This window comes from Filicampus tigris, chromosome 10 (assembly GCF_054856515.1).
Source record: "Filicampus tigris isolate MCC_2025a chromosome 10, RoL_Ftig_1.0, whole genome shotgun sequence".
In the NCBI taxonomy this organism is placed as follows: Eukaryota; Metazoa; Chordata; class Actinopteri; order Syngnathiformes; family Syngnathidae; genus Filicampus; species Filicampus tigris.
The window spans coordinates 16,998,951-17,020,104 of record NC_141226.1 but is presented as its reverse complement, the minus strand read 5'-3'; the positions used below and the strand labels follow the sequence as shown (position 1 = coordinate 17,020,104).

Genomic DNA, 21,154 nt, shown 5'->3' with positions numbered 1-21,154 from the left:
AGGGCCCTTTTAATGACCAGTCATGGCTCACCTGCAACTGTGATGCCATTTTCAGTTGACAGAAGTGACAAAATGGCCCCTCCCTGAGATAGACAATAACAGGTGGATTTTAATGCTTAACTCATATTCCACAAACTCACTAGTACGGTAATCAGAATGCCGTGTTTAAACTAGTGGGGCTGCATAGATTTTCTTGTCAAAAAAAGTGTTTGGTTTGACTTTCTCTTTCAGTAAAACGGATGATGTGTTATGTGTTGGGGAATCTGTCTTGCATTAAGCCCTGTATTTTTCACACAGAGCTGGTATGTTTCAATCCTGTGCAATACAATTTGCCATGTCCTTGACCCCCCCTTTACAATCTGTTTTCAGTCGTCATCTTGATAAATGGGTACAGGTGCATATTTCTCCCTATCGGGGAGGGTTAAAGTTCCCTTCCGTGCAGCCTTTTGGCCCGTGCATGCTCAGCAAAGCCTCTTCTGCTCTGAGTGTACTTCACCTTCCATCTGTCTGGCTGGAGAAAAAAGAAACACTTCCCTGTTTTGTGAGCATGCCACGTAACCTCAAGCTAACTCACAAATTCCTGAGTCAAGTTCAGTGACTGACCAAATTAATGTGGGCAACCTTTGTTGTTGACTGCTGTAAAAATGAATGTGAAAGTATTCAAAGATTGTTTCATTTATTTATTTAGTTTTGGTCACTGTTCTTTGTCAGTGACTCCTGCAGAGCCGATGGCTTGTTTTTGTGCCGATTGAACGCGTGTGTGTGTGCGCGGGGGCGTGGGGGTGGGCGTGTATGTGTGTGGGAGGAACAGGGGTTAAGGTCAGAAAAGACAAATACACTCAAAAGGAAACACTTACCCAAGCCGAGTGTTTTACTTCACTTTTTAATGGCGAACACTTTCAAGCACATGAATTAAAAGGGTGGTGACCTGCAGCTTCTTGGCAGTGTCGCTCACGTCCACGATCAATAGCTATGACCTTATTAATCGTCAATAGCTCCCTTTCATTACTCCTCGGTATCGACAGCGCCTCGGGATATTTGTGTGGCGAGTCTAATCGAGTCACCTTTTTTTTGTATAATCAAGGGAGGAGGAAGACTGTTGTGGAAAAGACCTTCAGAGAGTTATTGGACAGAATAAGTCACATTTAGATGATTTATGTGAACGAGCTGCTATTAACAGCATTTCCCAATGCGGCAAATTGTTAAACTGTCACTGGCGTCTTTAAATCTTCACTAACTGTACAAGCTTAGCAATGCAACTGTTGAAAAAGTGTAAAAAAAAAAAAAAAAAAAAAAAGAGCTAGCCACTACCTTCCTCCCAAACCTTACCCACACATTTGTTAGCATAGAACGGTGCAAAATGTCTCGATAAGATGAAGAATTAAGATTTAAGGAGAACTGAGTGTTCACACTTAATGTAATTTAAATGATCAGTGGCTTAAAGCGGCCTACAGTTATGCGCTAAAGCTCTCCACCTACTTGCACTGACAAAGCACTTTTTCCTCGCTCGCACGAAAGCTCCTCCATCTGTAGGACGTCCAGCCTAGCAGCGAGGCTGGCTGGCTGGCTGGCTGGCTGGCTGCAGATCAGGAATAGGCTCTGTGCTGACAATGCTGCACTGGCCTGTCAGTCACAACGAGCCAAAACTCATCAGCAGCTTTGCACATGACTGAGCTCGCTTTGGTGCAGACGAGCGTTTCCGTAAATGACTTCGGCTTGAAAAAGGAGTCTTTAATCGTGCCTGAACAACAGAATACAAATGACAATATATGAAATGTATTCCGTTTGACTTGGCTTGGAAAAGTAATAAAATGTCGCTTGGGGGGATTATTTTTGTTTGCATTCATGCGCATCTGGTAAATTGCATCTTTTTGTGAGATGATCTTATTTTCTGTTTAGTTTATGTCCCTTATTATGATGTTATGTTACCTTTTATTGTCTTATTTTTACAATGATGATATTAGTACTAGTATTTTAAGGGCATTGTGTCATGTTTTACATTTACACTACTAAACTACATGTTGTGTTTTGCTGTGTCACGTTTTATTTCATAAAGCATGTTGTCATGATGTTTGCTTTGTTTCATGAACTCATTCACTGCCAGACATTTTCTGACCCTCTTTTACCCTAAAAAATAATTGGAAACAAATATAAATAAATTCCTGGTAGTGAATGGATGGACTGTGAAAAGACAAGTAAATTCATCAGTGGCGGTGAATGAGTCAAGTTGTGTTTTGGTTCACGTCATGTTGCGTGTTAAGCTATGTTACATTGTGTTTTATGTCACTTTTTGTTTTTTTTGTTATTCTTTGCATGTGATAGCTGTTTCGCAATCACACGGGACAATCTGTGTATGATGTTTAGTTCCACCTAATGATTGACTAAGTTGCATTTAGAGGACAAACATTGGTTTTGCGATAAAACAAAATTAGCGGCTAGCTAATGTTGGTCACATTGCCCAACTCCTGAAAGCTTCACTGTTAAAGCTGCTGAATGTGTAGTGTACACGTCAGTGTTTTGCAGTTCAAGGCAAGGCAAGACACAGGCGGATAGTTGTTATTTTTCTGTTTTCTCATTTTATCTCTGAGGCCCACAAGAAGGCCTGTGGTTCAAGATAAGGACACATATCTGTGCGAACATTTGTAGCAAAGACCAAAAAGTACTGTCAGATGAACAGACCTGACATGCTGCGTGGCCAAAAGGATGATCATGTGACCAGTCAAAGGTTGCTGTGGGTACAGGAAGTAGCCACACTGAGTGCTTGTAGTGGTCAACTGAGTAAAACAATAAGCCTCGTCGGCTAAACTGCGCTAGACGTCTGCTGTGGCTTGTATCCGATTCATTTTCTGTTTTGGCCAGTCAGCAAAGCAGTCAAAGCTTCTTTTGGGATTATTGTCGTTGCTAATTGGCTCTGAAGTAGAGTTGATTACATCATTGTTGGACCTAAAAGTACAGTACAGTGGAACCTGGAAAGTTGAGGACATGTATGTTCCGGAAGGCAATTTGCACTATGATTTGTTCAGACTGATAATTGTTTCCTTTTGTGATCATAAAACATTTAAAAACAGGATAGGTTAGCGTTTAATTATCATGTTGAACATAACCTTATTTTCATGAATTAACTGAACATGTACGGGGATGTTTGCAACACTTCAATTAAACGGAGGGATTTTACAGGCCTTGCTTGGTGCTGCTGTTTTGGTTTGCAGCAGCGTTAAATGGGCTCAATAGAAAACTCCGCCCATGTGTGATGTCTCTGAACTGAGTTATTTACAGTTACTATCCATTTTATTTCCGTAAGGGTTTCAAAACGGTATACTATTACTGACCGTGTTCACTTCCTTTGTGTTTTGCACCATCACCACTTCTAAAACAACTTTCTTTGATGGAAAGTTTCTTTTTCCTTTCTGCCCAAAATAGAACTAATTAGATTAAGTGTGGGATTGAGACATTTTCATCAATTTCTTTAATGCAACGTAACTGGGCAGAGCACACTTATTGGTTTGTCATTCTGTAGAAGTTGGCAGCAAGACTTTTGACTTTGCGGTGTGAGATACGGTATTTGTTAGCAAGAGATTTATGTCAGCTGGGCACTAGCTCAAGATCAGCATTATGCGAATGCTGATCCAGTGAGTTGGGGGCATAGATTAGGGTCAACGTGAAGTGTAAGGCGCTCAAGGCTGCTTTTGTTTTCACTATTCTTTTGTCTTTTCAACCCCTGGTTGTTATCGTATGTTTCTATACCAACGTGACATAACTGTATTCTTGCATCTGTGTGCAACTGACTGGTCCGTTTCTTGCACATGGTGCCCTCCACCAAGATGAGGAATTCTAATCCCATGCAGTCCGCGAGCAGTGAACCGTCTCGCAACAAGTTGAGTCGGGTCAGACTCAGCGGGACCTGCACCAATCGGTCCGCTCTCCACTCATTGGCCCTGTTGTTCTAGCTGGTGACGCTGTCCGCCAACAGAGAGCATAATTCATGCTTGCCGAAGGGGGGCACGTCCTAATTGAAATTCCAGTCTTTTTCTGCTGCTGGAATGGAGCGGGACCGCTAGCCCGGACACCCACCCTCCTATGCCGGCCTCTGTCACCTTGAAAAGCCCATTTTGGAGAGAGTTCACAATCTGGGCAAGCACTGAATGTGACGTTTAAAAAGATGGATGCCTGAACGAAGTGAGAATAGCGCTGATACAGTATTGTTCACCCTCTGGGCTGTGTTGTGAAGCCATCCCACCGTGGCCATTAAAGGACTTCACTGTCTGTGGTGGCTAGCAGCCTATGTGGTGTGAATGCTAATGCCGGAATGAATCGGTGCCATTCTAATAGTGGACAAATGAGCACAAGGATGCTTTTTTTTTTCTTTTTTTCTCACAACAGTACACTGTGCTGCTATGTTCAGTGTCACAATCACAGCAGCTGCAGATTAATTGGAGGTTGTCAAAATATTCTTGCTATTGTTGACTTCAGGGCTGTTTGGCTAAGATTGTCGATGCTCATCCTTGGTGTTGCAAATTCAATCTCCCATTTGGTTTGACTGAAACCTATTTAAGAAAAAATGGGTGCAGCACAGTGTAGGTGTGAAATATGAATGTGAGCGCGAACTGTTATTTGTCTGTATTTGACCTGTGGTCAAAATCATCTGGGATAGGGTCCAGCTCACCCGCAATCCAAAGACAAGACAAAAACAAAAGCAAATGGATGGAAGATTAAAGAGGGTCCAGGGTCCATAACTTTCCTTTCCTATGGCGGCGACGTAACCTGGATCCGTGCACAAATCCGAACATGCCATTACTGCAGTCTATCACTAATGCATAGAGAAGTCTTAATTTTGGTCAAGCAAACTGAGACTTCTATCTGTAAAAATATTGTCATTTTATATTAAAACAAATGTATACTGTGTGTAAATATGTCTGTCTTTCTATCTGATCTCTAACTATATACGGTACAATGCATATATAGAATACATATGCACTCATGTATGGATGTGTATTAATACATATATGTATGTATATACTGTATACGTGTATATATGTATGTACCTGTGTATATGTATATATGTGTGTTGTGTGTATGTATATGTGCTTGTGTGCGTATGTAAATGTTCTGTTTTTAAAACTAGGGTTTCCTTGGAATCTTGGTAACAACACACTAGAAGATGTACAATGGCCAGGGGCAATAAATGTATCATCCCTTCAATTTGTGGGTGTTTTCCAAAGAATGACATTACCTTGAAAATTCATGTTCGTACATGTGAGCCTGCGATGATCAACAGCGTTGCTTGTTTTGGAACACGACTCATGATCTTAAGCCCATGGTTACCATTCACTGTTCTACTCACTTACATATTCATGGCGTGTGTCCCCGAAACCAGGGATCGAGCTGTGCCTGCCAGGTTGGCGCTTCTCAATGACCATGGTGGCCAGTTTCGTGATGCTGGGCGGCCAGCTGCTGATGCCAGGTGTGGCCTACCTTTGCCGTGATTGGCAGGTGCTCCAGGCTGTAATCATCTGCCCCCTACTGCTGATGTTGTCCTATATCTGGTAAGTTGCGACCCAGACCCTTGCTGCAAATTCTTTAGTTCTTTTTTTTTTTTTTTTTGGTATTACGTTTAGAAATGGAGAACCCATGGCATGGGCGCCAAAAACAACATGTGAGAAACAATGTAGTGTGAATTAATGGATATATTATGTGTTAATTTCACAATTTAAAACGGTTCCAAAGTATCTTAATAACAAACCTGTGACATGGGTTTGTCAAACTACCTCATGGATCAAAAATGTACACACCCTATTTCTTGTCTTGCTGAAATGAACCTATTTGAGAGTTTGGCCCCTCATCCCGCGCCATATACTGCTGGGGTCAATGACGACTATATCTTTTGTTGTCACGATGACTAGCAATAGAGCCAAAAGCTGCATCGATTCTATTTTCCCCAAGCCGGTGAATAATACTTGTTAGTTGTTGAGTGGGCCCCTTTATGTGACACCGCGGACAGATTGGCAAACATGCAGCGCTGCTTGGCTTTTTTTTGGGCTGATATGGAGTGTTTCATCCCTCGCAGTCCACACTGCAAATAAATGGAGCTTGTGCAAAGTCACCACTGGCTAATTTAAACAATTTCACCGACCCAACTGTCAAAAAGTACATATTTTCCACATGCACACTTTAATGCATTCTTGGCTCACATTATCACCACTATAAAACATTTAATATCCTAAAGGCAACGTTTTAACTACCTGTCATGTTCACTTCCTGTAATACATAATTCCATTTTGTGCTCGATAGACGTAATCATCCAATGTGTAAAATGAGGCCACACAAAACCAAAACGAATCTTGGTGTTGTTGCAGGTGCTATATTGATGAAAATAAGACATTTTCTAGTGGGTAATTCAATGTTACACGTATTTGTTCACTTTTTTGCGTGACCTTGCCTGAGACTGGAGCCGCCCGCCATCCATAAACGCACTCCGTCTTGCACCGTACACTGCTGAGGTCGACAACTCATAGGGAATTAGATTTTATTGCCGTCTCTATGCTGGAGTTTGGCATTCCTCCAAGGCCTACCTGTGCAACTAAAGGTGGTTATGCTCAGCAGCTCTTGAAATGGCTAATCTGATCAAATATCAATAATGGAGATATAATGCACACGAGTGGGCTCAGCTGATTTATGGGGCTTTCCAATTCAGTGGGAGGATGATGTAGTGCGTCGGGCAAACTATTGTTAGTTTAATTGTGCGCCAGCCACTTAAGGCAAACAAACGCCTCCCTCAAATAGACGCTCCTTTTTTCCATCACTGGAAAAAAAGTAGATACTAAGTGAAATTATTTCAGTTTATAAGCACTATTGTTTGCACACAGAGAGACGGAAGGCATTTCAACAGTCACTCAGATTAATTCAAGTGCAGAGGCTTGAAAGAAGATCCACAAATTCTGCATCAATTCTTGCTTTTTCTTGATATTTCTCCATACTTGTCCTCCTTCGACATGCGTTATTTGCTAGTTACATTTTTTAATATTACAGTATTCCTAAAGATAGTTTGTAGAAATTAAATTATCCTCCCTGGTAGATGCCTGCAGTTGGAATATTACTTTTATGTTTTTGTAAATGTTAATTTACGAAAAAATATTTTTAGAGGAATGGCCTATATGATTAAAATATTGAACTAATTCACATATCACAGATTTTATGCAAGACCAGTAAATAGAGAGATATGACAAAACTGATCCTTTATTTTGATTTTTTTTTTTCTTCGTGTCTTTCATGTTGTGTTTATATGTTCAATAAATCAATCATGTGCTTAGAAATAAAACTTTAAAAGTGTATTTATATACAGTCTACTGAATATAACGACAGACTACTCCTGCTTGTGCTGCACATTACTGTTGTCTAAAGCAAAACATGGTAGCCAAACGTCGAAAAAAAATGGTGTGGCGAGGACAGAAGGATGCATGCAAAATGTTCTCCAATCTACCATACTCTGAAAGATTTCCTCCTGCATTTCATTTTGAGCCAAACGAGGCACTGCAGATATGAAAAATGGCGTTTAGTAGTCCATCCTCTCGGTGAGTAACCTCATCCCGCTTGAAAATGAGGTTCCTCTCCACACCGACTCACTTGTCGCGACTGAGCGAGGACTTCCCTCTCGTCTGCTTGTCAGGATATTCCCTGAGTCACTGCGTTGGCTGCTGGCCACGCAGCAGTACTGCCGCTCCAAGTGGATCATGGGACACATCGCTAAGAAGAACCGCGTCAACATGCAGCAGGATCCGGACAACATCCTCCCAGGTAAACAAAAAGATCAAATTCGATAATAAACACAAATCAGCAGTGAGGTGGCTGCGGCGCCTTCTTGCACAAAAGGCACAAGTGAGACCATTAGATCGGTTTCCTGTCTGGTTGCCACGGTAATAGGCCGTTCCTGAGGTAGCAGTGAGGTGCTGACTTGAGGTGGCTGCGTAGACGGGTGATGGATGGAACCCTTGAAACCACTTTAGCAACAAGTGCGCTGTTGACGTCTCATACGTTTTGCTAGTTTGCGTCTTATTTTGACCTTTATTGGTTTGTCAGTTTGACAGTACGGTTACACCAGCACAAGGTATCAATATTGATGCCACCTGACATTCAACTATGGTGAGTCCTCGTTTTCCTGCGAACAAGACATTTCCTGGTTTCGAAATATGGTCCAAAAATATTAGCTTGTGCGGCGGGATAAGAATACTTCGTCACGTGGCTCAGGAAGACACGCGCTGTTATGGCCAAGAAATTTTTGAATAGTGATAGACTGTTTTTTTTTTTTTTTTTTTTTTTTTTTTTGAGAGCCAATACCGATTATTAACTCATTCACTGCCATTGAAGAATCGACTTGTCTTTTCACAGTCCAGCCATTCAATCCCAGGAACTTATTTATATTTTTTTCAATTTTTTTCAAATGTTAGGGTAAAAGAGGGTCTGAAAATGTCTGGCAGTGAATGAGTTAATTCTCAAGGAGGCAGTAACCTATATTTGGAACCGATATTCATTTGCAGTAAAAAGGAACATGTTGGCACCATAATTAAGATAAATATATTCACCAAAAAGCCAAGTATCTCTTATTTTTGTGAGTGGTGTACATGATATACAGTATCATAAAAATATCTGCGTTCTCCGAGGGAAATTCCCCCAAAATTGTATGGAGATTTAACGACCGTATAGACGTCTAGTTTTCTTTTGACATCCTTGAACACTACATTCCATTGTAGCTTTTTAAAAAAGCTCTGATGCCGACGCATGCGGAACAATCAATTGAGGATGAACCCAATGCCACACTGATCTTTGGCCTTGAGCGTCTCGCTGGGAAATTTGCAGCTTGGCCAGGCGATCGATAAAAAAAACGGAGCGATCCGGTCAGCGATAACCCCGGAGGCACTGGATTGCGGAATGCTGTCACATGCCCGAGTTCACGTGGAAACACCGAAGCGCTAAGTGTGAGGCGTGTTTCACCGGCAACCAAACACATCCCGTAGGTGCCATTTCTCCTTTAATGGCCCCTCCTGGGTGGCAGCGTCTTCGAAACTGCGCGGTGAAATATCACACGTGTCTCTCAAAGCAGCACAGTTGCGAGCACACATACTCATTTGGTCGACTTTGTATGGAGCGCGTCACGCTACCAATCAAGAGGTGGCAGGATACTGTTGGAAAAAAATGCCAACTTCCTCAGCAACAGCTAAAAGTGCAGCTAGGAGAACCCTCAAGACAATTTAGGGATGTATTTATTTTTTGATTTATCAGCCGTTTTGCTTGTGTCGAATGAATATAGGTCAAATTTGTCAGAGGATGCTCATTAAAAAAAAAAAAAAAAAAACGTCATTTCTGTCCTTGAATTAATCTACAATAAAAAATAAAATTCGTTCCTTGAGACAAAAGATGACAGTTGAAATTTTGAGCCCATATTAAACAATTTACTGCTATCCTTTATGTTGATCTTTCAATTTAGTCCACTGGAAAAATTATCAGGGATCGGTGCTCTTTAACCCGCAAGTACTCTATTGTAAGGAATTGTACTTAATTCAGGGAAAAAGTTGTACTAGTGCATCCCGAGTATTTTATGACCACTGGCTGATCCAAATTTTTCCCATTCAAAGCAAGCAGCAAAATTGCACACAAGGCTGCCTTGCTTCTCTTGCTCCGCCTGCTTACAGTGAACCAGACATACAGTAAATGTTTTTTACAGTTTGACTCTAAACCTAATCTGAAAAGATCTGAGTGACCTAGTGCTGTACAGTGAAATAATCCAAAAATGTCAGCCCTAAATGTTGTTTTTAGTGTCAAAATTCCATCGGACTCTTCTGTGAATTCCGCTTTTGTGTTCCCAGAATTGCAGAGAGCTCTTCAACGCAAGCCCAAAAAGACGTGCATCGTAAAGATGGCCCGGACGAGGAACCTATGGAAGAATATTGTTGTGCTCTGCGTCAACTCGTAAGTGTTTTTGGGACGTGCGTGTAGATTTACACTGCGAATTCAACTTCCCAATTCCCATTTTGTAGCTTGTACAGTTTATCAGATTTTTTGTTTTTGAACGGTCTTTGTCCACGGATATTCATTACACGCAAGCATTAAGAGGAAGGAAGTAATCAATAATACCAGTACATAAATAATGCAAATATTTAATGTTACATTGCGTTTAGCTGCTCTTGACTCTTCCCCACCACTGATTTGTAACCACCACATGACTCCACTGGCTACTGTCGGCAGTTTTTTTTGACTTATTTAATGACGGACACACCGCTAATAGCAAATTTAGACCCTATCTAATGGTCTGTGCTTTCTCTGTAGTCATTTAAAAAAAACATTTTGTTGTCATTGGAACAGACGTGTGTGTATATGTCACCAATCTGTTTATTTGAACGGCGTCAAACTCGCGTTGACGGGGCAAATCCGAATCCAGCCTTGCATCCAACTATTCAGTCGCAAATTCAATACATATCACTTGTCCTCAATTCTTTCCCCACCAAGCTATTTGGTCTTTCAACAAGAGCGCCGCCTTTCCATTTTTATCCTGCTTTCTCCTTTTCCCTCCATCCCTGACCTGCTCTTTAGCACGTACAGACACTCAGCACAGCGTATCGCGTCGCTGACTCCTGAAGTCGGCGTAAATTTTACATGAGCGTCCGTCCTTATGAAACTGAGACACACAGAGGGAGGGAGCTTCGCCTCTGCTTTTTGTGTATCCTGGTGCGCTTGTCTGTCAACATGTGCGTGTTGACAGAGTACATTGTGGATTGCTTTGGATTACGCAGCAGCGCAGTGGACTTTGAAATGTCATTTTAGTAGATCGGGTTGAATCGACACTCGCTACTTCATTTTGATTGACGCTGCTAGAAGGCTATTCATTGAAAACAACGATTATCCTTGTGGTTGTAGTTTGCAGTGGTCAACAACTGTGTCATGATAGAGGAGTTTCTAATGTTTTGTGTTTCAGTTTTATGTTAAATCACCGAGCAACATGAGGACATTCAAATATTTAAAAGCATGCTGCAGTGCAGGACACTGCAAACTACAACAAGCAGATCCTATTCATGAAGTGTCTTGTTGAGCCTCTTGAGGTCAAACAAAATTGTCGACCCCCATGGGAAATAAGGGAAGTCAAAGAAATCCGTTTTCGGTTCAAATGTTGACCATCATTTTTTACTTGGTTGAAATTTTTCAATTGAAAATTCGATTTCTCGAATTGATACACATTAACAGATTTCCTTGATTTAGCATTACACTATGAAAATCTTCCGGGTGGGGCGATATGGTGCAGAAGGCGGATATGACATCATCGAGCCATGTTGCCGACTGGCCGGCTGTGAAGTGTGCTCATCGGTGTTTTTCTTCTGATTCATTTAGTTTCTCCTTTAATTGGACAGTAAAAATGAGCGACCAATACTTAGCGACAGCTGGCCATCGCCATTTTCAGTTTCTGAAGACGACTCGACTGGGCCAGTGACGTCACGGACGTACTGGGTCAAACGGCCAGTGGGCGGGCCCAGCTCACGAAAATATCGAGTTTACTGCCTCTCTTTTGAGGCCTTTTCATTGCGTTTTTACCAAAGTCGGTTAAATAGGAATTGCGTTATTTGTACTTGTACTCCTTCTTAAAAATGTTTTTGAAATAACTTTTTTTCATGTCCCTTACATTTTAAAAATGTATAATGATGATAAAAAATTACTATATGGGAAAATTTGGATAACAGTGACTTCCATACAAGTATGAAAAAGAGGTTTACTGGTCTTGAAATAAAACATAAAATTATTTACATAAATCACTGTATTATTTTAATTTAAGCTTGTCTTTTTTAGGTAGAACTAAAGAATGAATTACAGTCATTATCAACAACAATTATCCATAGTAATATACAAATAATACTACTACTAATAATACAATACAACAAATAGTCTTTTTTCAAATTAATTTAAATTTGTATTTTTTTAGGTAGGACTAAAAGGTGAATTGCAAATTAATTATTGTTAAAAATTTGGGGGCAGCGCGCAAAAAATCTAAATCTAAAATTTGCATCTCTGATTGAAAAAAAAATGTAACAAATGACGCAAATGTAGAACTAATAATAACAATAGTAGAAATAATATTAATGGAAAGAATATTAATAATACAATACAATTTTATTTATATAGGAGATCTTGCATAACATCATGCATGTTTCCTATTACAAGTTTTGGTGCAATTTTAAATACGTATCTTTCTAGAAAATTCAGCTTGAATTTTAAATTGTCCGACAGTCAAATTTAGAGTTTCGAATAGATTTGTTTTTTTTGGATTCAGCGACTTGTTTTCCTCCAGCGTGCATTGTATGTATTTCTTCTCTTGTGCGTGCAGGCTAACAGGCTACGGGATCCACCACTGCTTCGCCCGCAGCATGATGGACCCGGAGGCCCAAGAAACCACCATGTTTCATGACTTCTACGCCGACTATTACACCATGGCGGGCATTGCGGTGGCATCCTGCCTGGCGCTGTGCCCGGCGGTGGGCCTGATGGGCCGGCGCGGCGGCCTCCTCATGTTCATGATCATCACCGCGTTGGCGTCATTACTGCAGCTGGGCCTGCCCAACTGTGAGTTCTCATGATCACTTTGATTCAAGCAAATGCTTTTGCAGTTGACACTTCATTTAATACTGGGTCTAATATTGTACTTTTATTTGGCAGTGGTGTAAAACTGCACTGCTTCTTATAAAGAGGTGTTTGACCATCTAATGTATTTGAATAAGATAGTGACAAATACTCTCCAGTGCCAAAATAAGAGCTTTAGTGTTAGATATTTTGCCTTTTAGTAAGTACCATCCTCTTACAGGAGCAGAGAACTATTATTTATTCAATTGCAGAAAGCACTAGGTGTCTATTAGTGGTAAGCAATGTGTCAGGGAGGGGCCTTAATTTGAACAAATACATTTTTGTAATTTATTAAGATGAAATAATAAATACTTTTTTCTATAAGTAAATAATGATAATATTTTGGTAATGGATTTGTCTTTATCCAGTGATAATTTGTACTTATACAGAAAAACTGACAAATTTAAAGATTAAATCAAATGATGTATTCCTTATCTCAAACATGTTGTGCCTTTTTTTTTTTTTTTTTTACAGTTGTAAATTTTATTTATTGATAATTTCTTTTATTCATTTTTTAAAAATTACATATAAAAAGAAAATAATAAACAAAGTGTCATTTGGAATTTAATTTGTTTTTGTTTTGGACACAATATTACAATGAAACATGTCATGGTTTAGAATACGGAGCAGTATACTATTTGTCAGATTGTTGTACAGTATCCATATATTGTCAAAAAAAAAAATTACTATTTATAGTCCATTAAACCGGAAGCCTCTTTTTGAACAGGGTGAATTGTGTTTGAATTGTGATTATGCAGGCGTACCTAATGAAATATCCAGTGCTTGCACAGCGAGGCATGTCCTGTGCTCATGTTAGTTGCTCATAATGGAGCCTTTGGACATCACCGCTACCTGCTATAGTGGTCAATGTGTACCAACAAGACATGTTTATTCAGTTAGTGGTGACTTAATGTTCAACTTGTGTCACATCAAAGTGTTGCATTGCATTTTCATGGTGTGATGATCTTTTCCCGCGTTGGATTGTGGATTTCATTGATAATCATGAGGGAGTCGTGCTTTTTTATTTTTTATTATTATTTATTTTACTTTTTTTCTCACCACTGACACATCCTTTCTTCTGATTTCTCTTCCAGTGCTGGGAAAGTACAGCACCCATCTCAATATAGGTAAGTCTATTTTGCATGATTATAATCATTTTATGGGATTTTAGATATTAGTTATACAGGCACCCAAAAGTAACAGCTGACTAGACTCAATGCACATGCACATTGCACCTGCACTTCAGAGGGGGAAAAAAAGGCCCAAATCTATCTGTGCTGCAACAGCGCCCCTAGAGGCTGCATGTGCTTCCACACTCTAAAAATGCTACAGTACAGTCCAGTACCTGTATATGCAGAACGTTATACTGTATTGCCATTTAATTTTGTTGCAATTATCCATTTAAAAATATGATTATAGGCAGAAACAATACTCGTGCTTGTGTTTGTATGTAGATAGCTCAGGCACGCTGAAGAAGAACTTCTCCATCGCCTTCTCCATTATCGGGATGTTCTCCTCCCACGCAGTCAGCAACCTGAGCATCTTCTTCTGTGCTGAGATCACACCCACCGTCATCAGGTAAAGCCCACCAGCTCATTGCCACTCGTGTACAAATGTAGGAACAAAGGTCCTCCGACATAAACCGAGGACCCCCGAATATGAAAAATATCTGGTGTTGCAGTCAGCACTAGTGAGACACACCAGTGACTTGAGCTCTGTTGAAGGGATTTGCTGCTCCACCTCCACACTGAGATGGAATAATTGCGCATGTGCCAGAGACTCCTCTTTTGTCAGCATTATTGTCACATGAAGGCGGCAGCTTGTGCAAAATCTCCTCTGAGCACGGCATGAGGTTTACTGTATGTGGCCTTACGTAAGTGGTGATGTTGTATGCTAAGTGCTTGAACAGCGCCATCTGGTGGAGTGCAAGTAGCGCCGGTTGGGAAATGAAATGGCGCTGCAGCGCTCTCTGCTGTCTAGACCAGGCTCCTCTAAACTTAGTAAATGATATCAGAACCGACATAAAGTGGGGGGAGTGATTATTTGATCCCCAGCTGAATTTGTAGCAAAGGAATAAAAATGCCCAATTGTATATTGCTTGTTTATTAATTATGTGGGTAGAAGCTCTCTCTAAATCATTTAATAGCTTTATTGCGGCTTGGAAAATCAAAGCTTCACTTCCCTCCTCTGTTGGTTGAGACTGACTGGGCCACTCCGTGACCTAAATGTGTTTCTTCTTGAGCCATTCCTTTGTTGCCGTGGCAACATGCAAACGTACTGTGGTGCATTGTCATGCTGGAAGACCCATCCATGGCCCATTGTCAATGTTCTTGCTGAGGTTTTTCAGTTGTGTTCATTGCTCACTATGTTGGTGAGCCTTTACACAAAAGTAGCCACAAATCTTAGAATGAACTTATTTTTAGACACAAAAAACATATGATGGATAGGGCTGGTCAGTTAATCAAAATGGAATCCGGATTTTGATTTTGGCTACCTGCGATTCAAATCAAAAAACACTTAATGTGCTGTGCGGCACGGCATGTAGTGAAATCATTACATCATCACTGCGACGTGTAAATTTAAATAATCTCCATCGTCTTTTCTCTCTTTTGTGACACTCTTTGTTGTGGATTTAACGTGGTCAATCACAAACTGCTTGTAATGATCACCATATTTTAGGCGTTGACACATTTTTGTGACACACGGTGAGCTCCTCCAATCTGGTGGCCGTAGTGAGTGTTTTTTTGCTTTGTTTTATTTTTCACTTTCCCAGTTTGATTATCAAACAACAGTTGGCCAAGACCTTTCCCCGCCCATTCTCATAAAAATACGTAGTTGCCGGCAATTGACGTCGACGACGCTCCTCGTTCGGATTCCCTTTGACGCCACAATGCTCTTACAAGGCCAATGCATGCATAGCCGTTATTTATATGCATTTATTGTTTATATTGCTAATATTTTATTCTTTTATGTTGTTGAATTCATTTTGATATATATTCAGTTATTATAATTAGAATTATGATCATTTGTTACAAATGTATTTTCTGGTTCTGTTCGAAGTTATATTGAACTCATTCACTGCCATTGACGAATTCACTTTTCGCAGTCCATCCATTCAAACACAGGACTACATTTTTTTCAAACAAAACGTCTGGCAGTGAATGAGTTCAAGTTGAATTTTGGTATTGACTTCAATATCATTCAAAATAGATGTGATATTTATTTTTTTTCCGTAATCGCCCAGCCGTAATATGTCTAATCACTGATGTTGCTGTAGGGGCGGCGGCCTGGGCCTGGTCCTGGCGAGCGCCGGCTTCGGCATGCTGACGGCGCCCATCATGGAGCTGCACAACCAGAAGGGCTACTTCCTGCACCACATCATCTTCGCCTGCTGCACGCTCATCTGCATCATCTGCATCCTGCTGCTGCCTGAAACCCGCTACCACCCGCTGCCCGAGACGCTGGCCGACGGCGAGAGCTACACGCGCCAGCCGCTGCTGCCGCCGCGCAAGCCCGGCGAGCAGCGCCTCCTGCTGGCGCCCTCCGAGAGCACCCGAGATTACACGCGCGTGCACGACACGCCGTTGCACGAAGCGGCCGCCACCGCCGTCTCCACCATGGACTCGGCCGCTTCGTCCGCCGCCGATTTGACCGCCCTTGCCGGGCCCGATCGGCCCGACGACGACGACGACGGCGCGTGCGCGGTGCTGAATCGAGATGACATCACGCACGCCAGCAAAGAGCGCCTCCTGTCTTCCACGCCTGCGCGCTCGCACCCCCTGTTGCCCGACGAGGACAAGCCTCCGGAAGTGGTCCATGCTTCTATCGAGCCCCTCACTCACGCCGTTGTCCTCCAAACGGACGACGCTCTGCATCCGTCCCCGACGCAGGAAGCTCTTCCGGACCGCGCCTCCGAGGAGCCCCCGCCGGAATCCCCTGACCACCCGGACGCGGACCCTACGTCCAACGGATCGGGTCCTCCGTCGCCAGAGAGCACTGTAGCCGAACCCCCGTCGTCGGCGCTCCCTTCCCCGGAAGTTGCCTCCCTCTGCTCAGACATCCACTTGGAAATAGAGGACGAATCAACGCCACCGTCTCCTCCGCCGGACCCCTCCTCTGGCAGTGATCTTTCTCCCCCTCCTTCCCCCATTCCAGACTCGGTTTTACCCCCGTCGAGCCATACGCCACCGCCCGAATCCCCTTCCCCGCCTCCTCCCCCCATCACAGAAACCGCCGCCACGGCGACCACGTTGACTGATCATCCTTTACGGGATTCCCTAGACTCAAAGTCCGATTCCAGCCCTTCTGGAGCGTCTCCCCCCTCTCTCCTGGTCTGTACTGTTTCCTCCCCCATCGACTCTGGCGTGCTGTCAATCAGCGCCAGCACAGAAAGCAACGCCCTCAACGGCGTGGCGTCGTCATGATGACGATGCCGCTGCAAATAAATCCCCTCGCACTTAATAAGAAGGCCGTCCCAGCCTGGAGTTGGGTCGTCTTTAAACACGATCCCTTTTCTTTTCCTGCACAAGAAACTGCTTTGTGACGGTGTTGTTTTTTTCCTTTTTTTTGTTTTTTTTTTTGTTTAGTTTTTTTTAATTTTTTTATGTCAGTTAACCGAAAAAAAGAAAAAAAAAACACCAGCCTTTCAACTGCATCAGTGGACGAAAAAACGACTTTTTAAGAGTCAATCAGGAACAAGCACCAGAACGTCAGGACAAATGCTGCTGAGAAGTCCAAATGAATTAATGTTTGTCAGACATAGAGTGCTTAACACATTTATTAGGCCACATTCCCGAAAATCGTATCCCAAACTTTGAGCCCAGGCGAAGAATCTGGCGGCACCCCACTAAAAACACGGCCCAGTAAAGCACACTGCCCTCCATAATTCTTGGCACACCTGGTTAAGATGTGTCCTTTAGCATTTAATAATTTCATTTTTTGTCTAAATAAAATAAGAAAGAGGAAAATCCAACTGTTGGTCCAAACTGGGTCCACTCCTCTTCAGCTCCCTCTACAGGGTTTCAATAGGATTGAATTCTTGGGACTGAGATGGCCTTCATTCTGTCTCTGGTCACTTCTACAATTGTCAGTATGAGAGTAAAATAATTTTTCCTTTAAGGCTTTTCACACATCTGAAACTGTTTAGGCGCTGAAATCCCCAAATAGCAAAAATATGCCACAAATTGACATCCCCCTTAACTCATTCGCTGCCATTGACAAATTTACTTTTCACAGTCCAGCCGTTCAATCCCAGGAATTTATACATATATTTTTTTTCAAATGTTATCAAACGTTTAGGTAAAAAAGAGTCTGAAAATGTCTGGCAGTGAATGAGTTAAGAGTTTACTGGCTAAAGCACTACTTCTCCAAAGTGAAACTCGCCAACTCGTGTCAACATACTTTATTGACACCAAGAAGTGAAAGATACTTTATTTGTAGTAATGAATAATAATTTTCAGACTATGTCCTGTCATTTTTCTTACTCCACTGAGTTGTTCGGTGGACCTTCTTATATTGTCCATGACAGAAAGCAAAACAATGATTTTTGGTAATTACTAAAGCTGTTCATTTCGGGCATCCTAAACTGGTCTGATAGATTTCTTATGCACTTTATGGAAGAATAAGACTTGCTTTTGGGCCATGTACCTAAGTAAACAATCACAAGAAACAGCACAAAATAACCCCCACCCCCATAAAACCAAAATGAAAATGTTCAAATGGTGCCAAAAATGAGTATTGCATGTTTTGGGGGGCTTGTTTTGTGCAGCCCCCTGCCATAGACTGAATGTGTATGGAGTAAATCAGATCAATGGAGGCGATCAGAATGTTTTTCATAGGAAGGAGCTGCATACAAAGGTGATTTCTTTTTTTCTTTTTTTTTTTTTTTTTTTTCAAACAATGTCATAATATTGTATTGATATTGTCAACAAGTGCATAATTCTGTGTGTGTGTGTGGGTGTGTGTGTGTCTGTGTGTGTGTAAACAAAATTGAAAACTATGATTGACCTGATAAATGTACAAAGCTTCATTCTTGCAATATTGATGATGCCTCACACGGTACGAAAAATAGTCGGCAAAGACGAAAAGCATTTAAAAAAAAAAAAAAGAAAAAGAATTCATTTTGTGCGTTTTTTTGTAGGTTGTTTTTTTTTACATCCACGCACAACTAAACTGCTTTATGAAAGACTTGACTCTCCCGTCTATACTTGACAGTCTTGCAGAGATGTTTACAACCATGCTCATATAGCAAAGTAAGGGTCATTACTGAAAAAAAACTCCAAAGCCAGACGGAGATTTTTTGTTTGTTTTGTTTGTGACTCATTGTATTGCGTGGAATTTGCCCAGGGAGGAACAGAAAGCGGCGGCTCGAGAGATCTTGCGCAGAAAAAAAAAAAATCACAGGTTCTTTCCTGAAAGGTTCTTCCTCCATGTCCACTGACGATAAGATTGTGCTTGATTTTTCTTTCTTTGCTTTCTTCCTGTGAATGATGTAATGCGGCTTGAATCAAAATACGATCGATTTTGTTATTGTTCTTCAAGGTGGATGATCAAGTTGTAAAATATTCGTGCCAGTGTTTGATGCTGCTACACACCTCAAAGCACAAATTCCCTGCAATCATGTGACGTCACACTGGCGGAGTATTAGAGCCACACCGAAACGAAATCAACAATATGGTAAAGTTATACATTCGTTTTACCTGGTGCAAAGTCCAAGTTGTAAGAAAGAAAATGGATTGTTATGAGAAAATACTTTTTTTTGTTTTTGTTTGTTTAACCAGAAAAAGTTGGAAAAGTCAAGCTTTTAAAAAAGGCATGATTTTACAGTAATAGTTGTAATTTTACGATCACATTTTTAATCACATTTTATTTATAGGAAAGTCATAGAATTCTTCTTGCAATATAATGACTTATCACTGTTTTTTTATTTCTCTCCTTAACATTTGAAAGTTTTTCATTGTTACTTTTCTTTTTCTGGTAATACTTAGAATTTTCAATCATCATACAAAAATTTACTGGAAACTCAACTCAAACTCAAGATTTTGACTCTGAAATAGTTTTTTTCCTCATAGTTAGTTATTCATACTATTGGAACATTGTATTTTCATAAAAATATACCCTCCCCCCCAAAAAAAATCTTCTACATTGTCTTTTTATTTTAATATGACTTATGATCTCATAACTGTACCACTTTATATTCATGATTCTTTTCAGACGTTTCCGTTTGTGTGGCCCTAATACTTTGTACATTCAATGGAGCTTTTCCCAAATAGGAAAAAATAACAATAGAAAAGGGAAGAAGGAGCTTTCTTTGAACAATTGATGATGCAGACTTTGACAGTGGAATGGGTGACATCTGCTGCAGAGATTTTGCTTTAACTTGGCTTCCTTTCGTTTGGTGTGTGTGTGTGTGTGGGTGCGTGCGTGTGTGTTTGTGTCGCAAACACAGCGGCCATATTAAAATAACAAATGAGACTCTCGTGTCAAATCTCATCAAGCTTTTGCACGGTGCTGACTGAAGCATTCGCAATATAACAAGTACAATTACGCACCGGTGGAAGCATTGAGCGGACGTCCGATACAGTTGGAACAGTGAATGTAAACATGAAGGATTAAGAATAAATTTGTGAAATGTGATCAAGTGTTCAGGTTCTGCTTACTTCCTCTCTTGAAGGGAGATTGAATGAATGTAAAAAAAAAAAAAAAATTAAAGTAAAAAGAAATCCATTGATTGTACGATTTATGATTTGAATGTTTGGTTTGACTTTGTTTTCAAATTCTTACACGCACTTGTATATAAGCCATACCTGTTGTCAGAATAAACCACTATTTATTGATCAGCCTTTCACTTTGTTTTTCCGAAGGACTCATGTAGAAAAACGTGTGATGGTTGAGCTTCAGTTTTAGCGCCAAACCTTCAGGGTTCTGCGAGAAAGTAAAAAAAAAAAAAGGCAGGAAAAGCCTACTAGAACATCTGGAGTTTATTTAGGATTAATCAGAGGCACTTTAAATAGTAGCAGGGGTTACTACCGTTTAATACAAGTTTGAATATGATTAGTTAATACTGCACATTATGTGGATTTTTCATTATAGTTTTAACTTCGTTTTAACTAGGTAGTTTTCGTTAGTCTTCATTTTTCGAAAATATCTTATTTTGAGTTTTTATTAGTTTTATTAGTGGTTTTATTTTTTTCTTCACCTTTATAAAAAAAAAATCAATTACATTGTATACAGGTCATACATCACAATGTTGTATAGATTATTTTTTTATCATCGCCCAAACCTGCATGTGCAGACTTTTTCTATCCACTGTTGCTATATGAGGTTCTCAAAAATAGTACTGTATCAGTTGTATTTATTTTTTGTTTCAGTTAATGTTTTATTTATATATTTCCTCCAACTAAATATGTTAGTAATTCTAAAACTAAACGACCACAAATAACTAACACTATTCACGCCCATCAAAACTCAGCATTCCTCTTTGTTCTTCCTGCACTTGTGC

The 21,154-nt window shown here is 40.7% G+C and overlaps 1 protein-coding gene across 1 annotated transcript in view; it reads left to right on the top strand.

Annotated features, from left to right (window-relative positions):
• Positions 1–20,489, top strand: part of slc22a23a (solute carrier family 22 member 23a) — a 37,119-nt gene extending 16,630 nt beyond the window's left edge. Inside the window, exons 4-10 of the mRNA XM_086043426.1 lie at positions 5,375–5,543; positions 7,664–7,791; positions 9,858–9,960; positions 12,362–12,597; positions 13,749–13,781; positions 14,109–14,232; positions 15,932–20,489. Of these exons, the coding sequence (XP_085899552.1) occupies positions 5,375–5,543; positions 7,664–7,791; positions 9,858–9,960; positions 12,362–12,597; positions 13,749–13,781; positions 14,109–14,232; positions 15,932–17,078 (1,940 nt within the window). The 3' untranslated portion in view covers positions 17,079–20,489. The remainder of the gene's footprint in view (positions 1–5,374; positions 5,544–7,663; positions 7,792–9,857; positions 9,961–12,361; positions 12,598–13,748; positions 13,782–14,108; positions 14,233–15,931) is intronic.
• The last annotated feature ends 665 nt before the right edge of the window (positions 20,490–21,154 follow it).